Source organism: Andrena cerasifolii, chromosome 12 (genome assembly GCF_050908995.1).
Source record: "Andrena cerasifolii isolate SP2316 chromosome 12, iyAndCera1_principal, whole genome shotgun sequence".
NCBI lineage: Eukaryota > Metazoa > Arthropoda > Insecta > Hymenoptera > Andrenidae > Andrena > Andrena cerasifolii.
Window position 1 is genome coordinate 6,639,117 of NC_135129.1, and position 20,522 is coordinate 6,659,638.

At 46.9% G+C, this 20,522-nt stretch overlaps 1 protein-coding gene across 1 annotated transcript in view; it reads right to left on the reverse strand.

Moving 5' to 3' along the window:
• Positions 1-2,534: 2,534 nt before the first annotated feature.
• Positions 2,535-20,522, reverse strand: part of LOC143375191 (aminomethyltransferase, mitochondrial) — a 53,169-nt gene continuing 35,181 nt past the window's right edge. Inside the window, exons 2-6 of the mRNA XM_076824078.1 lie at positions 4,239-4,494; positions 3,798-4,138; positions 3,419-3,738; positions 3,278-3,360; positions 2,535-3,208 (exon numbers count right to left, since the gene is read on the reverse strand). Coding sequence (XP_076680193.1) covers positions 2,871-3,208; positions 3,278-3,360; positions 3,419-3,738; positions 3,798-4,138; positions 4,239-4,485 — 1,329 coding nt within the window. The 5' untranslated portion in view covers positions 4,486-4,494 and the 3' untranslated portion in view covers positions 2,535-2,870. The remainder of the gene's footprint in view (positions 3,209-3,277; positions 3,361-3,418; positions 3,739-3,797; positions 4,139-4,238; positions 4,495-20,522) is intronic.

Below are 20,522 nucleotides of genomic sequence, written 5' to 3' on the forward strand. Positions count from 1 at the left end.
AATAGAAATTATTTTCTGGCATTCCATGCCATTAGCGCCCGATGAGGCTGCTTCTTTTTCCTATTACAATTCGAAATTATCATGCGCCCAAACAGGCTGCTGTATTTTTTAATTAAAATTGAAAAGGATGAGACCTGGTGATGGTATATTAGAATTAAAAAGCATTAGGCGCCCGAAGAGGCCACTCCTTTTTTCTATCAGACTTAATCAGAATTAATTATTGAGCGCCCAATGTGGCTGCTGGAATTTTTTCTCAATGTCGGAATTGCGTGGTGCCTTGCAATTTAAAGGAAACTTTTTCGAACTTGTTTTAATACAAATTGTCTGTTTCAGTTATAGTGTTTGTGATCGCCCGTAATACGATCGCAGAGTGAGTGTTTATTCGCAAGTAAAGCTAGTTGAGAGCACCGGTCAGAGAGGTGCTGGTCTCAGGGTTGCTGGTCAGAGGGTTACGAGTTTGCAGAGATGCAGTACCGACGACGACAGCAAGTAGTGAGTCATTTTATAATTATTTGAATGGGGATGCACGTGGTACAGTTACTTAGCTCTTTCGATTCTGGCCGTTCCAACACAAATGCACGACATGCAGAGGCCCTTTTCACATGGTCGGTATTCGTTTGGGGAACTCTTATGCAATATTTCGCGAATATGGTCTAGGGCGTCTAGGCAGTAGCCTTATGGCGTGGCTCTTTTCTAAACCATATTCACGAAATATCATAGAAATGTTCCTGAAACTAATGCCAATTATATAAAATGCGCCACAAAACGTTGTGCATGTGTGTTCGAAAGAGCAGCATCGATTGAGCTGACCATACAAGGTACTCGTAGATAGTGACATGCATGTGTCTGTCTCAAAATAAAAAAAAATAAATAAATACAGTTGTTGCTCGCGATTTTTACAATTTTATATCGATTAATAATAATTCGTAAAATAATCGGATCGATCGAGTCAAGTAGACTCACCGCGAAATTTTTTTAAATAGTTCTGAACGCTTTTTTTCGCGTCTGAACTTCTGTAGAGTTGTATTACCGCGAATTTAGAGTCAAATTTTTGCGGATCAATGATTTATGCAGAGCACGGAAGCTCCTGTTGCATTTTCGTCGCGAAAGTAGAGTCAACCTTTTGCGTATCGGAAGTTTTTCCAGAGCACCGGTGCTCTAATTGCTTTTCCATCGCGAAAGTAGAGTCAAATTTTCGATTAGCTTCAATTTTCAGCTCAGCCTTGTCGGACCTTGGACCTAGTTTGTGGGCCCTAGAGAGGACCCAGCTCGTGGACCCTAGAGAGGGTCTAGAATAGGGGCCCTAGAGAGGGCCTTCGGCGTAGGCCCTAGAGAGGGTCCTAGTCATGGGCCCTAGAGAGGGCCTAGCTCGTGGGCCCTAGAGAGGGTCTTCGGAATGGGCCCTAGAGAGGGTCTTCGGCATGGGTCCTAAAGAGGGCCTAGTATTATGCTAGCTTGGTAGCTAGCTAACATGTACTTGTATGCATGCCATATAATGTAGAATACGAGTACCTTGTATAAGTGGATCGTAATCTTTGTGCGTGCATTTTGGAAGGAAAAGCATCATACCTAATGCACGCAATACATTTGGTAGGATAAGCTTCCTACATAATGCAAGCAATAATACCTTACCCAACGAAAACACATTCAGAAACTAAGGAATGTGAAATAAATGAAATGTGCCCGTTTAATAAACAAGAGCGCTAAAAGTTGCTGCTCTTGTTTCGAAGTAGAGTCAACCCTATCTTATTAACCCTTTGGTCGTTAAATTAAATGCTTTTGACAAAATGTCAGTAGTCTGTTTACTCTGACATCGCAATCAGTGTTCAAAGGTAATATATTAACGCGAAAATTCCAGCGAATCATCGGACGATTCGTCGAGGGGTGCGTGCGTTTAGATTTAAGTAAGAGAATTGTAAATATGCGTGAGAGACTACAGAGAGATCGACGATTATCGTCAGTCTATCTTTCTCTCGATTTCGCTTTCGCGTTCGCGGTTTTCATTAATAGTAGAGTCAAATCATCGTTTCCCTCATTGTAAGCATGCATTGCAAGCAATGATGCGATGAGTTTATTGAAATGATAGGTTTATTGGTTGATAGGTCTATCCTATACCTAATCTGTCGTAACGTGTTGTAACTGATCGCGACGCTGCATATAAACATTCGTACCCAGTAACCCACAATAATATTGTATGAACCAAAACGTCCCGTGACGTTCCGTGTCTGAACGGATATTATAAATCGACTTTCTCTGGTGAGAGAATTACTAAGAAATAGAGATTCCAGTGAGGTACTAGCACGTTCCCCTACCAAGCATCCCCATTTGCGAGCTACCGCGGTAGCCTCCCCACCCGCGCCGTGCTCGGCTTTATCCTAAGAGTATCTGGTTCGTAAGGAATCTTGTATCCCGCGCATGGTACACGTCGAGTCGGTAAAGTTCTTCCACATCGACACAGATAATCATTCGCCTCCGAAAGTTCTCACTCTAGCTCACAGGGGTCTATAGGTTATTCGAATTTAAATTTTCCCACATTTTTATAAATACATTTATTGATCTCAAGTTTGTGCAATCCTATAGTATTAATAGTACTTATGATTTACATGGTATAACAGCACTGTATCGTTCTCTTACAGTCTCTCCTTAATCTCCAGCTTAATAGATCGACCGTAATAATTGAAGAGCCCCTTGTCTTGGCAAGTGCCAAAATTAAACATTTTGTTCTTTTCATCGGAAAATGTTCTACGCGCCAATGGTAATACTATATTATGAAATTTGATTTTTGGCATTCACAGTGTTTCCTGCCAGGACTCTTCAATTCCGTACAGCAACACTTGCAATTTCACACGCGAGATAAGAAAGCGTATCGGTCACTTTGCCGTGTAATAGTTCGTTTTCACGAATGGCATCCTCGTGACAGTAGCTTTGTACGTTTTCCCTCGAATTTCAACTAATACCCCCCCGCCGTATTGAGCCAGGTCCGGGGGCACGTATCCCATGGCAATGGGACGTCCCAGAGTTGGGCTGGGACCACCTGAAGTGATCTTGCCCACACGTTCACCTTCTGGAGTCAAAATAGCTGCGCCTTCCCTCGCTGGTGGCCCATGCCCCAGCAATAGACCTATTCGCTTCTTCGCGGTGCCAGTCTTGATTTGCGATAGTATCCTCTGAGCACCAGGAAAGTTTGCCTCTGCTCTTCTCCTCTTGGCTGAAAAGAGGACAGTACGATTGTTGGTCTTTCGTTTAGCACGTTTCAAAATACCCTCCCCTTACTGACCTACTAGCCAAGTAAGCCCAGCCTCGACTGGCGTAGTGTGCTCGTTGATATCGTGTCCGTAAAGACAGAGACCAGCATCCAGCCTGCGAGAATTTCCGTGAATCTTGATTCGGGCCGATAGATCGTTAGTTGAAAGCTTACCTTAGACTATCCCTGGCGCCCAGACCTGCTAACTTGGTATCTGGCGTTTCCAGAATCTTTTGAACCAGACCAGTCGCGAATTCGGACGGCACAGAGATCTCGAAACCGTCCTCCCCCGTGTATCCACATCGAGACACTCTGATCCGATTTCCTAGCGCTTCGGTTTCCACGCTGTTCATGAACCTCAGTTCTTTCAAATTGATGTTCACTAGTGACTGCAAACCCGTGGACGCAGTTGGTCCTTGCAGCGCGATCAGACCCTGCTCTAAAGGATCTAAGAACTCTAGGTTCACTGATTTCCCTTGGGCTTTGTATTCTTCCTGAAACGAAGCGTCTGATAGTCAATTAAAAAGAACCATGCTTTAATGAAACTATTCACCTGTCGATTAACCAGCAAAGCAGTGTCTTCGTCCCTTCTCCCAGCGTTAGACACTACGAAGTACTTGTCATCGTCGTCCCTGGTGATGATGAGGTCGTCGAGAATGCCTCCGTTCTCGTTCGTGAACACGGTGAGCACCGCGCAACCTTTCCCCAAATTCCTCAGGTCGCTGGTAGTCAGAGACTCGAGGAAGTCAGTGGCATCGCCTCCGGAGATGCGCGTTTGCATCATGTGACCGACGTCGAAGAGAGACGCATAGGCCCTCGTGTGCTGGTGGGACGCGGCTATCGCCTCCCCATACTGGACTGGCAGTAGCCACCCGGAGAAGTTGACTATTTTACCTGGAAGAGGAATAGACGACTGATTCTTCGTGCACAGAGTGGTATAGCAGCTGCGTTTTGAAATTGCGTTGACTTGCCTACAGGAGTAAAACCACTGTACCTCGATTCTCCACGTGAAGGTCGTACAAGCAAGTCTTCCTCGGCTCCGGCGTTGTGGACGACGAACGGCGGCCTTCGGCGCCGCTGAGCAGTGCCTGAGAATCGATCAAACATCTCGAATGCCTCGAGTTGCATTTGGAAATCGCCGCGAGACCAGACGATTCCCGGGCGCCTGCCAAAGTCTCCAGGCACTTGTCGAAGCTGTCGAAGCAGACCGATCTACCGCGAACGCCGATACGAAACATCATCCTCTCTTGCTGTCAATCGGTCGTGAACTAACTGAAGAATACCGACTTGGAGCACCGGCAATCCCTCTCTAGATGACCTCGTTGACACGAGGCGCCTTTCAGGCTCGGATACAGTATCAAAAATCGGCCGCTGTTCGCGTGACGCAAACGCGGTTTACCATGCTATTATATCTGACGTGCGATTGGGAAACGGGACTTGATAAATAAATGGATTTCTGCAGCGAAAGCTTTTTGTGGCGTTGAATTGAAACCTATTACACAGTAGCTCGCGATTCTATAAGGAAATTTCAGCCCCCGGTGTCTGTTTTTATGGTTAGCTTCATCCGTGTGTATTAAGGCCTTTTTGCGACTGGCGTGTACTGCCGAATGCCCTCCTGAATCGCGATCGAGTGATCGTGAAGCGAGTGTATGTATAACCCGTGTTTCGAATGTGTTGCGACGGGAGAACGATAAAGGAGGGTCTCGCGATAAATTGATACATTCTCTTGCACGATGCCAGCCGCGAATAGTAGTTATCGTTATTTTCGTGCGTAAGAGAGGTCAGCATGCCGTTGAAGTCGGAAGCGATAAGGCGGCGGGTACTAGAAGAAGTTCTCGGTGCTTGTTGCTTATGCCCGCGATACGACGGAGGAGGTGATAATAGTCACGAGACCGGAGCACGTCGGATGCTTATTAAATTTTTATTGTACCACGTAATAATAATAATAATATTAATAATTAATAATAATAATAATAATAATAATAATAATAATAGTGATAATAGTAATAATCGTAATAATCATCATCGCAATAATAAATCGTGATAATAATGTCAATAATAAATGTTAATAATAATCCATAATAATAATAATAATAATAATAATCATCATTTGTCGTCGTAATAATAGCAATAGTTTCGTAATAATAATGACAATTCATCGTCGTCGGTAATAATCCAATGACAAACGTCAATATTCATATAGTAGCGTGTCGAACGGAGAAACGACCTTAAAAAACGAAGACAGTATCAATTGTTCGTTCGTACATTTTGTTCATTTTTTTTTCTTTCTTTCATTTAGCTTCCGTTGTCTAACTCTTCTCGCTCTCGCGTCTCTCTTCCTCCTTTTTTTCTTTTTAATCTCTTCTGCACCGCTCGCTCTCGCTCTCTCATTTCTCTCTCTCTCTCTCTCTCTCTCTATCGCTCTCTTCCACACACGCATTCTCTCTGGCCTCTCTTTCTCTCTGTCTCGCTCTCGACTTGTATTTTTTTTTTTCTACCGCGAGTTTTCTTTCTCTCACACACACGCACACTTTCTCCCTCTGTCTCGTGTTTACACAACAATTGATGCAAAATGTCCCTACACAGTCCGACGAATGTGTGTGTGTGTGTACGTTTTTCCGATCGATCGATTTTTTTCTCTTCTCTCTCTCTCGCTCTCTCTCTCTCTCTCTCTCTCTCTCTTCCTCACCGGGTCGTAAGTGTGTTTGCTCGACGCTTCTCCCTATGTACCGATACTACGATATCGCTTTTGCGCTATTTTTTCCGCCCCCTCTTATCATCATTGAAATCCGCTATTTTCCCTTGTAGCACGTGTCGACACATTCACTCACATTGGTTGATCGGTTTGCTAGTGAAGGGACTGAAGGGGGTAGTGGGTAGGGGGAACGGGGGTGGTGGTGGTGACGAATGGTGACGATGGAGATGCTAAAGGGGGATGCATGGGCGTCGGGGGATAGGGGAGGGTGGGTAGGTGCAAGTGTCTGGCGGGATAAGGGGGCAGCAATTAGGAAGGCTTACGAGGAAAAATGGTTATGCTGCGGTGTAAACAGAAAGCGCTAGGACATCTTGGCCCCACCGGTCAACGGTCCCATTCTTTTGATTTGCCGATTACTATTACGCGGTTCTGCATATGTTAGGCGACTTTTCAAGAGAATCCCGACGGATTCCCAGGCGGGCCGAAAGGGGTGTGATTTTGCGTCTCGAGAAGCATGTTACGTTTGATACCGTCCGAAATTCGTCGACCGAGGGACATTTTTTTCCGCGGTGCCGAGAGCGTCGAAACTCGATAACAATCGCCTACAGTCGCGAGGGGAAAGCGAAGTGTCTCGATCGGGGGTGGCCGCGGCGATCGTGGAAAGTGTTTACCACCGCCTCGTTCCCGCGATTTCGTCGCGCTCGTCCCGCGCGTTTTTATCGAATTCTCTCTCATCTCTCTGTCTGCCTGAGCTGTTTTTTTCTTCTTTTTTTTTTCTTTGCCTCTATGTCGCCTCTCCTCCTCTGCTCGTCCTGGAACGCGACAATGCGGCCCTTTCGGTGGTGTCGAATTGCGTTTAGTATTTCCATTCGGTGGTCCGGGGGGGGGGAGAATAAGGTGGAACGAAAGTGTCCGGGGTTGCTCGTAACGATTAGAGGGGGGATTTGGTCGGAAATGGAAGTTGGATCGGGCGACATTGTCACGAACGAGGAAGCACATCGCGTACGCGCTTCGCGTCTTCTGCACCGGATGTACGTATGCGTGCGTACATACATACATATATGTATATCTTTATATATAGATATCTTGTACAATGGTTTTGCTTGTGGCATCGGCTATTTCTCCTTCGTTTTTGGTCGTCGTAGAAAATTAAACCAAGGGTTGAGTCGTTTCTTCTCTTTTCTTTTTCTTTCTATACGGAAAATTTCTGTGTTGTGTACCGGGAAAAAAAGGAAAATCATTCCGGCGAACCCAAACTCTATTGCCTGCTATTTGTTTTGCTGCATCTACGCGCGATTGTATTGCCTGGAAATGTGGTTCTGTTTGTCAATCTTTTTTCTTTTTTTTTTGGTTTCGTCGCGTGTGCTCTCTACCTCTGCTCTTTTTCCGTTCCATTCCGTTTGGCCATGAGATATTTTTGTGTGTGTTTTTTTTTTTCCCACGTTTTTAGTTACTTTCTGCTCGAGGGGAGGGGGACCTTTTTGCCTGCCGACATTATTACAGTGTGCAATCACCGTCGAAAAAATTTCTCGCAACTCTCGCATTCTCTCTTCTCGTTCTCTCGCTTTCTCTCTCTTATATACTCTCACTATATTCGCTCCCTATATACTTCGAGTTCGATAATTTCGTCTAAAATTCCATTTTCGCCTTAACTATACACAATAATCATAATATATAATAATAATAATAATAATCACGACTCGAATACATCATCGATCACCTCCGAATATAGATACAATAATTTTTTTTCTCATCTTGCACCTCTTGCTCTTCTTGCTTAACCTTCAACCTCCTTCCGCCTTTTCTCTCGCATTACATCTCGCGATAATGATCGTTTAGGTCGTCGTATATCTATACATATACATATACATATACATATACATATATATATATATAATTTATAAAATGAAAATAGGTACAATTTTGGACGCTTTTTTCTTCGTCGAAAAAACGCTCCGAAAATCTCATTTTCGCTTAATAATGCCCATCGGTTGCGATTCTAGTCCACTTGGTAGTAAAATTTTGTTTAGTTTTCGCTCGCACAGTCACGCTCTTTCTCTCCCACGCATTCACTCGTCCATTGCGCTCCGATTTCACTCGTTAACTTTCTTCCTCTCTCGAATGCATTCGCACGCAATCTCTCGCTTTAGCGCGCTAGATTTCTCCACCCCTTAAAACGCTCTAGCATTCTCGTAATTTTCTTATCTGTTTTTTTTTTCTTCTTCAACATTCGCTCGACACTCAGACCGCACCATTCACACGAAATTTCAGCGATACGATCGCCCTCGCGATACATCAGCCTTTTTTCGCCTTCGGGTCCGAAAAGACATTGAATTTTCGGCTGGCCAATCGCGTGCTTCCAGAATCGACGAGCTCTTCCAGCGGCTCTCGGGAGCAGAACAAAATTTTTCTCTCTAATCTACGCGTCTCGCGTCACAATATTTACAACTCGCTCGATTGCAACTCGAAGTTTGTTCTTCAACGACTCGAAACTCGAACTTGGAGCAGCTTCAACACCGACGGGCTCGCCGGATTCAAGCCCCGGGGGCATTTCGTTATTTTCCTTCGGAACGGCAGAGAGTATTTCGTTCCGCGCGTTCCGACCGATCGGTTTCGCCGCACGGATTCCGGGCTTCGCGCCGTGAATTTTGAAACGCGAAGCCGATCTCGCCCCTTCGCGGCGCTTCGAATCCACCGAGCCCTGCGCTCTCGATAGGAAGCCCGAAAGACGTTTTATACACATAATTTGCTCGCCTTTTTGCATCCGCGATTACACTAGCATTTGCGAAACATTGATCTTGCAGTGTTCAATGGTACCTACTTGCGAGTATCTGAAACACTGCGCTCTCGGATCTGCTCGTTACATCGTCGACTCGACGTTTCTTTCCCTCCTCTCCGAAGAATACACTTTCTTATTCCTAAATAGTTGAAAATAACATTCGTTTTAGCAACGGTGCCGAGTTACATCGTTTTGATATGTCTAATTAAGATCCAAGAACTGTGGCCCGCCTAGTTTCCCCCCCTGGGGGTATCAAAATTACTATAATTTCCTGCGTCTCTACGCGGTCCCTAGGAACGATCGGTCGAATTTGTCTCGTTTTCGTGAAATCTCTAGTCCGGGAGGAAACTGCGGCGAAACAGAGGCCTTGCCGAGTACAAACGATACATTGAAAGAAATCTCTGATCAGTTTCGGAGAGGCTCTTCGACTGGCGAACCGCGGCTAGTAAAACGGCGCCGCGTCCCTTGGAAAGGAAGGCTGCAAAACGCGCGACGAAGAGCCTCTCCGCGTACATTTGTTTCAACGGACGCCGGTCCAATCGCTGAATTGGCCTTAACGATCGATTCCCGATACCAAAAAGTAGCTAATCTCATCGAACACTGCCCACCCGCGTCCACGGAAAAACGACGTTGGTGGCGCGGACAAGGGCTGTCGAATTTCGAATTGTTCTTCCACGCGTGCCCGGAAGTCGTTCCGTCGCACGGAAGCACCCGTTGACGAACTTAACGATCATCGTGAAACAGAACGAAAGTAAAACACAACGTTATCATCGTACGTTTCCTAGATAAGAAATGCGTTATTATTTTTTTCTTCTGTTTCTCTTTTTAATCAGAGTCACTCAAAAAGGCTCTCGCGATCTCGAAAATATTTCAGCTTCTTCATTTCACCGTTTCTCGCAATCATCGAAAACGTTGCTCTTTCTCCTAGATATTGCATCACATGTATCATATCATACATAGAACCATTAATGAGAAATCCTACACAATGCGGAACTCGCTCGTAACCGAAAGAGACTGGTATGAATTATCTATCATTCGACATACCGTTTCGCTTATTTTTCGTTTTTTTTTTTCCTCACCGCTCCCGCTGTTTCTCTACTTCTCTCTCATCTACCTCCATATCTCTTCGCTTGCTTTTTTTTTCTCTCAGGATTTACTTGCTAGGCTTTATTTTTACGTGTATTATTTTTTTTTTTTTGCGCGTCGACCATTTCCAAAACTCGAAATTGTAAACGCTGCTCACTACGTACGCGGCGCTTGGAGGATTCTTGTGTTGTATATATACGGCTTGCTCGAACGTGTATGCTCGTTCCCCCGGGACGACGCCGTCGGAACGTAGAGCGGCCGCTTCGCGACCACGCGGTTCCACGACGTTGTCGCGGTACGAAAAGAAATTTTGTATGTTCAGCTCGTTATCGCATCCCGGATGGTTGGCCTTCTCTTCGCAACGCTTTCAATCGCAAGCTTCCCCTCGTCTCGATCAGTCGTGTCAGTTTCTCCTATGCCGCGACTACGAATCTCGGGATTCCCCGGCGCTTTTAACTGGCGACGCTCGTGGGATTCGAGGGTCGCCAGTAGTGTCGGCCAACGGTCGGTTCACTTTGGCTTGCATGGCACGAGACGAGGAGCGATCGAAACGGATACCTCGCTTGCCGATAGACAGTAGGCTCGCATCAAGAATCGATAGCGATAACTAATAATAGTGGTAAATAGTAGCAATAGCGTAAACTAATGATAATTAATAGCGATAACTGATAGCGCCGAGAAACGGTCGGAAGTGTGCCTGTCCAGTCGACGAAAGGGAGTAGATGCGTCGACGAAATTGTCGACTTGTTGATGGAATATATCGAGTAATCCTTAATAGGGATTTGAATAATTTTTTCACAATGCCGACTGGTCAGATGATGCACGGTTCCGCGGTGCCTCGTCGGCGGGGCAATAATAGGTAACGATAATATTTAATAAATGCACGTGTCCTAAATTTCGTGTGACAATCGTCAGCGTATTTGAGAGATTTGTTAGTCGCGACGCGCCCCCCTTTCACGGGGGATGCTCTCTATAGTTGGGCCGTCGATAGCGAAGCTCGACGTCAAGGAACCACTTGATACGAGACAAAATAATATTACTCTAAATAATAGTAACGAAAGGAAAGAAACCAACGATGGTCAGACTGCCACGAAAAACAAACGGACTTGTGTAGGTGTGTTTAACTTAGCGCGATTGACGATGATGATGGGCGTCGGTGATAATGGTGGTGATAGTAACTAAATCGTAATAGTAATCGTAACAGTAGCAGCAACTAATAGTACGGATATTAAACGTAATAAAAACGGTAAACTAACGTGTGTACTAACGGTAATAGTAATAGTAGCGGTGAAAAATAGAGTGTGTATGCGTGTAGTACACCGGTTACGGTAGTCGGAACGAACACTAGGATTCAAAAGTATCTAACTTCGAGATGTTTAAGGGTAAAGAATAAACAGAGAAAATGGACCGGTCACGAAAGGGGCGAAAGTGGTGGGTGGTAGTACTCGTGTTATAGTCGATCTAAACGGGCTCGACGTGTGCGAACGATAAACCGCGATGAATTTGCATAAAACCGGCGACCCGGCGCGCCATTTCTACGTGAATAGTAACTAAAGAACCGTAGTTTTGTTGTATACACACGCGGAGTGCGCGCGTGCTCGTTTCTTTCCGTTTCTACTTAATTAACATCCCGAGGATGCGCACCCCCGGGAACGAACCGGAGTCGCGTCACTAAATGGCTAATTACACGATAAAACGATGGATTAATTAATAAGGCAGTAACTAATCGTACAAATCCCTAGCTCTTGTCGTTTTGATCCTTCGTTTTTAACCAATTCTGACTAGCAAACATAACTCGACGCGGTCGTATTCACCGATCGACGCGTCTCGCCGCCGATTTTTCCCTCCAATTGCCTTCGTCTCTTTTTTTCCTCCCTCTTGAAAGTAGCAACTCGAACTGAGACCAGGCTCTCAATCCTCTGCACGGCGATCGGTGAATAGAAACGTTGCGAAGTACGATTGAAGAGTACGCGGGGGAAGTTTTAGCAAATCGATTTCGGGCTCGGTGTTCTCGTTCCAATACGAACGAAGAAATATCCCGTGTATAGTAGGGAATATTATTTTGATTCGTACTTTAACGAGGACACCGCGAATTAGAACGCCACGTCGATGTCAAGCTGCGTGGGCAGAGATGGTGGTGGTCTCTTGAAGGCTGGATGCTTTTCCCCCGGCACTCTTCGAACTTGAACGAGGATACAAATGGTATACACAAAAGGGACAAGGAGGAACGTATAACGCGAATATTTACTTTTGTCCGACTCCTCGATCGACGGACGCGCGCGATTTCTCTTGGGAATTGGGGGCAAAGCGAGGAGTTTTCCACGATAAAATAACGAAAGTAAAGCTTAACAAACGACGCGAGTCTCAGCAGCGTCTATAATAACTCTCAGTCGTGCGCGACGCTACGCGTTAATAATTACAATTAAAGGGAAGACATTGAAAACTACAAAGAGGCGCGCGAATAATTTTGCCTACACCAATTATCACTTTGCTTCTTTTTTTTTTTCACCCTCTTCTTTTTCTTCCGTTCTTCTTTCGTGCCCACTCGTCAACTAGTCGAATCGAGTTCGCGAAAACAAAGCAGCGAAAGGGACTGAGAACCTGGCGATTGTTCGGAACGCGCTCCTTCTACGTTCAACGTTTACGTACCGGCTTCGCTCGTGTATAAATAAGTATGCTAAATAATATATAATATTTAACGAGTATAACTCTATATATATATATATAAATCTATATGTGCGTGTCCGTGTGTACGTGCACGTATATGTTCAAATATATATTTATGTAAAAAAAAAGAAATAAAAAAAAAGGGGGAAAGACTAAACAGAAAAAAAGGAGAATCTCGAAACGTGGCTACTATTCTTTCACTGCCTCGACTGACTTTTCGTCGATTCGCTTATTTCTCTTCTCCTTTGCGAAGTTCGCGATCGATTCGATGGCTTAAATGATTCGGGCGATCTTGTACCGAGCCTTCGCTCTGTTTCTCTCGCTTCTCTCTAAGAAATACGCCTCCAATTGCCTTCCAGCAATTTTCGTACGATTAACTAATCATTAATAACTAATAGCGATAATAATAGCGATAATGATAATAATAATAGCAGTGTAATAATAGCAATAATAATGATAGTGGATTAACCGCGCGGTATCGAAACGCTTGGGTCGTCGCTTGAACCCACTCGTTGCGTTTTTTCCCCTTTTGTTCTTTCATTTTCCAAAGCCGATCTTTTTATCCTTTCCTCCTGGTGACGTCATCCTGGTTAGGGAGGACGATTTTCCAAAGGGGCAACCGCGACGAGGGGGTGCAATTTCGGCCCTCGCTAGAAAGCGTGGATGGGCAGGCATTTTGCGAAATAGAAAGCAAAAGAACTCGGCGAAACAACAAGAATAATGTCATCGAAGCTTTCGAAAGATTCATTCGCACCGTACATCCATTTTTTCTTCTCACTATTTTCGAAAGAGTGTTGTTTTTTTGCTCATACAAGGATCGACCGGACTTTGGCCGACATTTTTTTATTACAACGAAAAGAGGCTACTTTGTCTTTTGTCAACAACGCGGATCTTTTCTCGTGTACGGCCCCGCTGGCCGGTTATTCCTCCAATTCGCCTTCGACCGTCCGTTTCGCGCAATTTTCCCTATTCGCCAATTTCGCTATCGCTTCTTTCCAACTCCTCCTCCCACCATTTTCCTTTACGAGATAAATAAGTACCGATTTGGCCGACCGAGCCGGCTTTGTACCATCCTTTTGACTAGAATCGAATTTCGAACGGACGATCGTGAGGGAATACGGGGGTCTCCGCGCGGTGGTCGAGCGCTGAGGTGGTGGCCCGCGGAGCCGGAAGTGCGTCGGTGTAATCTGCCCAAAAGGGGACTTGGATCAAACTCAATCGATACCATTAAACCTGTGCACTCGGATTTTCGTCGCATCGCTGTAGATTGTCTCTCTCCGTTACTTTTGATTATCATGGGCTCGGGATCTCGCTTATCAGAGACGATGGGGACGCGACGAAAACGGGCGCCGAAAATCAACGATAATCTGCGCTGTGTTTTGCGTTACTTGGTAACTAACTGCACGTAAAACGTCTGAAATCTGTAACTCAACTGGTTCGCTACCCTTCGAAGGATCGACGTCGGTCGCGTCCCGCCCCGTCGAACGTCCACTTTCCTTTACTCGTGCTTTCGACGTGGATCGTTCGAGAGATGAATCGCGGCGTTATGCCGAGGAGGAGAACGGCCGAGTGCGGGGTCGGGGAGCACGGGAAACGACCGGCGTCGCGCGAAACCCATAATTGAGACGTCGCGAACAAATTGGAAACAATGCGTACACGTGAAACTGTTGGGGCGAGGTGGGGCGGGGGTAGGCTCTGGGGGGGGGGATTACCCGTGGGGTGAGGATGTGGTGGATGGGTTGCTCTGTAGGGGTGGGTGGCAGGGTATTTTTGTATTGTGTCGAAAGCAACGTCGTAAGTGAAGGAACTGAACGCTGCACTTGAAAGACTAATGAAAAACAGGGGAAACCTGAACGCGCGTCGCTACGCTTCTCCTCTCGAGCCTAGCGCTCTCGAGTCTGGTGGGCGTTTGGTCGTTCTCGAAGACGACGCTTCGGGATATCCCGCGGGGGGATATGCCGCTGGCGCCGCGACGCCTGTTCAGGCACCCTCCGATCCGCGTCCGAGTCCCACAGTCCTTCGTTTCGTTTCCGTAGTGAGTGCCTCCGCGATTTATATCGAATAAAAGGGCGACGCTTGGGGCGCGATCGCTGCTGTCCTTATATAGAGTCGAGTACGTTTAATTAATAATTATGCGTGTGTATGCGTGTTACGGTTAACTGTTAATTAACTTGACTTGACAAACGGTTACGGTACTGTAATTAATTAATTAATTATTATCTGTTAGTTTAAATATGCGACTGACTGACTGGTTGGTTCCATCGTGCAATCGTCTATCCCTCTCTCGCTCTCTCGCTCTCACGATCCCTCTCTCTCTCTCTCTCTCTCACCTACTCGGAGTGTATGCAACGTACACGTTGCCTAAACTACGGACACTTAGTACACTTATTAGCATATTTATTCTGTTAAATACTGAACGGTCGGATCTGGAATGGAGTGTTTCTGGGGGATGGTTTGGAACGGGAACGACCACGGTCGGATCAGGTAGATGGGAGTACTTCTTTTTTCTTCTTCTCTTGTGTCTTTTACAGGCAAATTTTGTGCGTTGGTTCTCTTTTTTTGGAATTATCATTGACCGCGCGTTAAATGAACGTGGGGCTCGAATGTTGCTTGGGGAGGTTTGACGCGTCTGGTCGTCGGGGAAGAATCTGGGACGTAGGAAATTGCGCACGAAATGAATCCGGTAGTTCCGGTCGTTGCACTCGCGCGATTGGCGCTGGTGCACGACGAGACTGTAAACTGCAAACACTGAAAAAGACCACGTGCTTCCTGTATACTTACTTAGTTTAACTGTTTACTGCGGTACACTGTAATTACTGCTCTACCATAGTACTACTAGTTGTGAGTTATACTTGAGAACGTTTGTTTAACTGTAACGGAAAACCCTGACGAAGGCACCCACTCAACGGACTTGTGACGTCTCTCATTGTCTCTGTTCCGATTCTCCGTGATTTTTGTCGCTCGACCAATCTACCATTTACTCTAGTCGATTCCTCGCAATGGCTTTTCGCGGTTCTCTGCTCGTTTCCTTTGATAATCCGACCTGTCGCTCGAAAGGGTTAGACTCTCACCGTCTGGTTTGCTTTGGGCTACGATCAAAGATGTGTGGACTCGGTCTTTCACCTCGGACACGCATACGGGGGGTCGACAAAGGGTTGTCGGGGTAAAGAAAACACATTCCCGTAAACAAAATGTTTGGAGAATATTTTGAAAAGAGTGTCGGCTCGTCGCGAAGTCCAAGAGGCCCGAGAGGGGAGCTCCGGGATTTCAGGGACGAGCCAGCGCGGTGGGTTCGCACGTTCGTCGCCGTCGATTGCTCCATACCTGTCTGCGTATTTCGATCGATGATGATACTCATGGCACGTTACTACTCTAGAGCTTCCAGTTGTTCGCAAGGAGATCTTGCCTTCTCGATCATTCGGTCTCGGCCCTCTGCGTTCGCCGAAGTGCCTGAAGATCGTCAAACGATCGAAGAGGAATTTCAGGGGATTTCGAATTTCTGAAGCGAAACGTGCTTTAAGATTTTGTCCCGGAGGGTAGCTTTTGCGCCGGCAGAGAACGCGAGGGACGTTCGCCCCTTGAACCGTGGGGGTGATATCGCGGGTGGAGTGAATGTATCCGGACCAATGACGACCAACGACTCGATGACGGCGAACGCAAACTCACCGCCTCGCCAGCTATGCCTCTTCATTTATATAGTGGACATTGAAACAACTTATTCCGGTTTTTAATCACGGAGGCTCGGGCTGGGACACCGCGTGAAAACGCGAATGCCGCCGAGGCGCTCGCACTGCTAGACTGTCGGTTTTATCATATGCTGCGCACTTACGATACACACTGCTACGAATACCCACATACGTGTCTCGTCTATGCCTCTCTCTCTCTCTCTATCTCTTATTTGCTCTCCTCTGACTTGTTCCTCTATCGCTACCTCTCTCCCTCTCTCTGTGCGTATGTCACTCGCAGATCGAACAGAGCGCGCGACCGTACGTGGTATATTCGTCGTGAGATTATTTCATTAAAAAATTAAAACCCGATCGAAAACAAATCAACGGTTTTTGCTTGTAAAGCCGCGAATTCGAACAACGGCTCTCTCCTAATGCCGTTGCTAATTGCTTAGGATGGTCGTTTATGGGGTTGGTTGGACGGCGCGGGGCAGGCTGCCACCTCCTCCGCTTTCTCACCGCGGAGAAGAGGTGCGACGTCCCGTTCTGCAACGTGCCCCGTCGGGGCGCTTCCTCGCTCCCGTTCGGCTGTTTCCGTGCGTCTCGAACGCGGTGGTTCGCTTCGCGGATCGCACCTCGCACCTCGCAGCCTGCCCGCGTCCTCTGGACATCCTTCGACGAAGAGCATGTCGCGTCAATTCCGGGGGTTGTTGGCGTCAAGTCCGGGATGCATGGTGACGCGCCCGCGCCGGGACGCGGGGGCGTCGATTCGTCATCGGTTCTGCATCCAAACGTATGCCAAAGGCCGCGAATTTTGCTCGTTTTCTGTTTTCAATTTTCTTTTTATCATCTTCTCTTTTGAATCAATTGCTTTCCGCTTGTTTTGGTGTGACTTTAACCGTGAATCCTCTCGTTTACCGTCGCTCGAAGCGATCGGTTAGTAAACGTTTCCCGCGATCACGTTTCGAACGTTAAAGCTCGTGAAAAAGGTAATAAACCGTGCGTGGTGGCCGAATCGTTCTGGATATCTGTTTACCTGAAAGTCCGCTGCTTTTCCGTATTATTTTCGACAATTTACAAAATCAATTGGCTTTACATATCCGTAGCGTGTGTAATTGAGTGTAATTAAGTGTGGAGGGTGTGTAGAACATGTGTAATGGCGTATGGGCGCTTGCACCCAGGGGCGCAAGAGTGTAGGCGGAGCGTCGCTGCGGGCGCTCGCCTGTGTATTGAGATGTGCGTGAGCGCGCGGGGTTGCACGCTCGAGATCCAGGGCAACTCTGCTTTGACATTGTGGCGTTGATCGGGACCGGCGGTCCCGACTTCTCTCCTCCTCTGTGTGTGCTTTGTCTGTGATTCTGTCGTTGTGCACTGTTGTGAACTGTTTGCTCCTTGGCGAGAATACCAATTCTACCGCGCGCCGCCCCAGAAGGCGGCGGCCGCGCGGATTTTGCGTTTAATTCGTGAGGTCGAGTCGTATTTGTGAGTGTGTATGCGCTGGGAGTATACACCAGCGCATCCGGGCTATGGCATTTCTTTTAGATTATTTAAACATTTAGCAAATTTACATGAAAGAGATTAAGATTATGGGTAGTAGTAAGGGCTGGTTTTGCAGAACGCGTGCTCCCCTCTGCTCGTGGATTCTTCTGTCGCCGATGCTTCGTCCGCTGCCGAGCATTGCAACACTTCCAACCGTCTCGGTCACTCGCCGTGCCGCTCGATTCGTTTCACGTACCCTCCGCGAGTAATTCGGAACGGAGGACCCTCTCTGCTACCCCTCGACGCTGCTTCCGTTGAGAGAGTCGAGCTTGGACGACGAGCGTCAGCGTACCATTCGCTTCTTGCGTCTTCTTAACGTCGAGTCGGACTCTGCTTGCTCTCGCCGCGCTGCTTGGACAGTAGTGTGGCTCGTTGAAAATCCGGCGAAGGTAGACGCGCTGCGCCACCGGCCCGCTTACGAGTTACGGGCATATGTAAATCAATATATTTGTAAATTATTTTTTTGTGATTTTCTTTGTCGGCGCGCCTTGGTCGGCGCGCTCGCCAGTGTTTTTTTTTTTATTTATTTATTTATGTACGTATTTACTTGGTTATCCTCGCTTATCAATCTTCGATTACAGAACATACACTACTAGAGCTATTGTAACTTGCTTGTGTGTTTCGTTTAATTGATTTTCTTTTAAATAATTATGGTACACGTTCGCGGGGGCACGGGCCGGCGCCTCGGGAATAATTCCTCCTTCTCGCGCGGGGATGTGACGTGTGCGGGGGGAGTTTAGTTGGCTGCCCCTGTTTCTTCAACCGAATTCGAATCGTTTTCATTACCGTTCCATCTGTCCTTCATTTCTGCTCTGATCTCCTTTCTCTCCATTTTTTTTTCGCGTTGAATAAAAAAGCAACCCTCGGCGCACGGCAGGATGCACCGGTGAATAAGCTGTCGTCTCGGAATCGTTTCATGACCGTCGCGTGTGTCGCAGTCTCCTTTACTCATCACCTTGTGTCATGAATGATCTCGACGTTGTGCTGCTTGGTGGTGGTGGTAGTGTTTAGCTGTATTTGTTGTTGTTGTTAAATTTTTACTGATAACGGCGATAGTGACGGTGAAAAGTGGCTGGTGATGCTGTTGCTTTTTTTTAGATCGAATTTGCCTTCTTCTTCGTATCATCTACTCCGCTCCTACTTTCGTGCACCTTTTTTGATTTACTGCTTTCTCGCTGTGTAATTTGTTTCTTTTGTCAAGGGACCGTAGAAAATCTTCGCCTCTTCGTTTGCTCTTGAAGGGAACATTCCTTTGGACCGATTTCTTGCCAATCATCTTGCTGTTTTAATTTTTTCATTTTAATTTTCTAAGCGCGAAACGCGTGCCATCGAATGGATGTTCTCCACGTCACAGTTACTCGCTCATTCATGCTCCTCTCTCACTCAACGCACCTCTAGTTCTCCGATGTTAAAGCTCGGCGCGAGTAACGTCTGACCCTCGACCGCTCATACTACTTGGAGGTCCGTGCCTCGATGAACGCGCGACGCGCGACTCTCGTCGAATTGGACGAATGGTCCACGCCGAAATCATTGTATGTATACCGAATATCGTACCTCCAGAAGAAACTGTTCTCGCTTTCTGCGCCTCCTACGAATATCCTCCCGAATATAGCCGAATCGCGTGCATATCCGAAAGACGAAATCTCGCCAAACGTTTTTGGTCCCTGTCCTAATTTGGAGGCTAGTCGGTGCCGGTGGTGCGAGTGTGTGAAGAATTGTGTTTTCCTTTTCTTTTAGGCTTACTTATCTATCCTACAATCGTAGCTGTACAATCCATCGCAATGCTGTGTGTAGGTGAGCGTGTCTGTGTAGTTGTGTAGGTGTATCAGTGTCGAGAAAAAAAAACTTCCCGATCAGCGACGCCCATTCTGGGGGATGCCCTTATGCAGAGGACCCCTTGCTGGATCACGTGTGTTCCGGATTCTCCCCTGAGGGAGTTATAGAGTGTATTCGACGGGGTTTTGCGACGCGACGGGCTGCACAAGGGCGATCGCCAACGATCAGGCGTACACCGACGACGAACAGAAGCACTGGTTCGATAAAAACGATTATCGTTGGTTGCGTGAACGAGGTGTATGCACTCGTCCAGCTTTAGGTATTTACATAGAAACTAACCCTATTTCGCATTATGTACTCGATTTAAGTTTACCCAGTAGATTCTCAGTTTATGCTTGTGATATCAAGGTGTATTTACATACTACTTAATCCGAGGAAAAAACGCCCTGTAACGCAAAAACTTGTTATAATAAGAACGACAAATGATCGACCCGCGTGGCCCGCGGCGGGAACTCGAGGCGCCGCGCCGGCACTAACGCCGAAGGCTTCGGGCGTCTCTTTCCCTCCGCCGTTGAATTGTCGTTGCGTATGGGTCGCGATAGGAAGGCAACATCGATTTGGACGTAAAATTTGAGAATGATTTTCGTGGCGATTTCAAGCGCGGCTGGTGTCCGAACGGTGGCCAGGAGAGCTCGTGTGGGCGCTCGAGTTCCAGTCGCGTGGGGCGAGTGCGATCGTTAATTGTAGCTTTGACGATGAATCCTTTAGCAATCTTTTCTTCTCTCGATCCAGATGGTGAAAAAAGCCTGGCTACCCGCCGACGGCTTCTCGGCGCGTGTCTTTTACGTTCAACGAAGATGACGACGTTAGGCTACTTTCGTAATTGGCGAACAAAGGGGTTAACAAGTGGAGGGGATCCCCTGAAGAGGAACGGAGAAGTTGGGACACAGCACACACCACGTGGTCTGCTGAGCTTTTGTTGAGCTTCTTTTTTGTCTCTTGCGCACCTCCGAGATACTCGACTCGTGTCTCTCTTCTCCCTTTCGGTCGAGGGACGTTTGTCTCTTGATG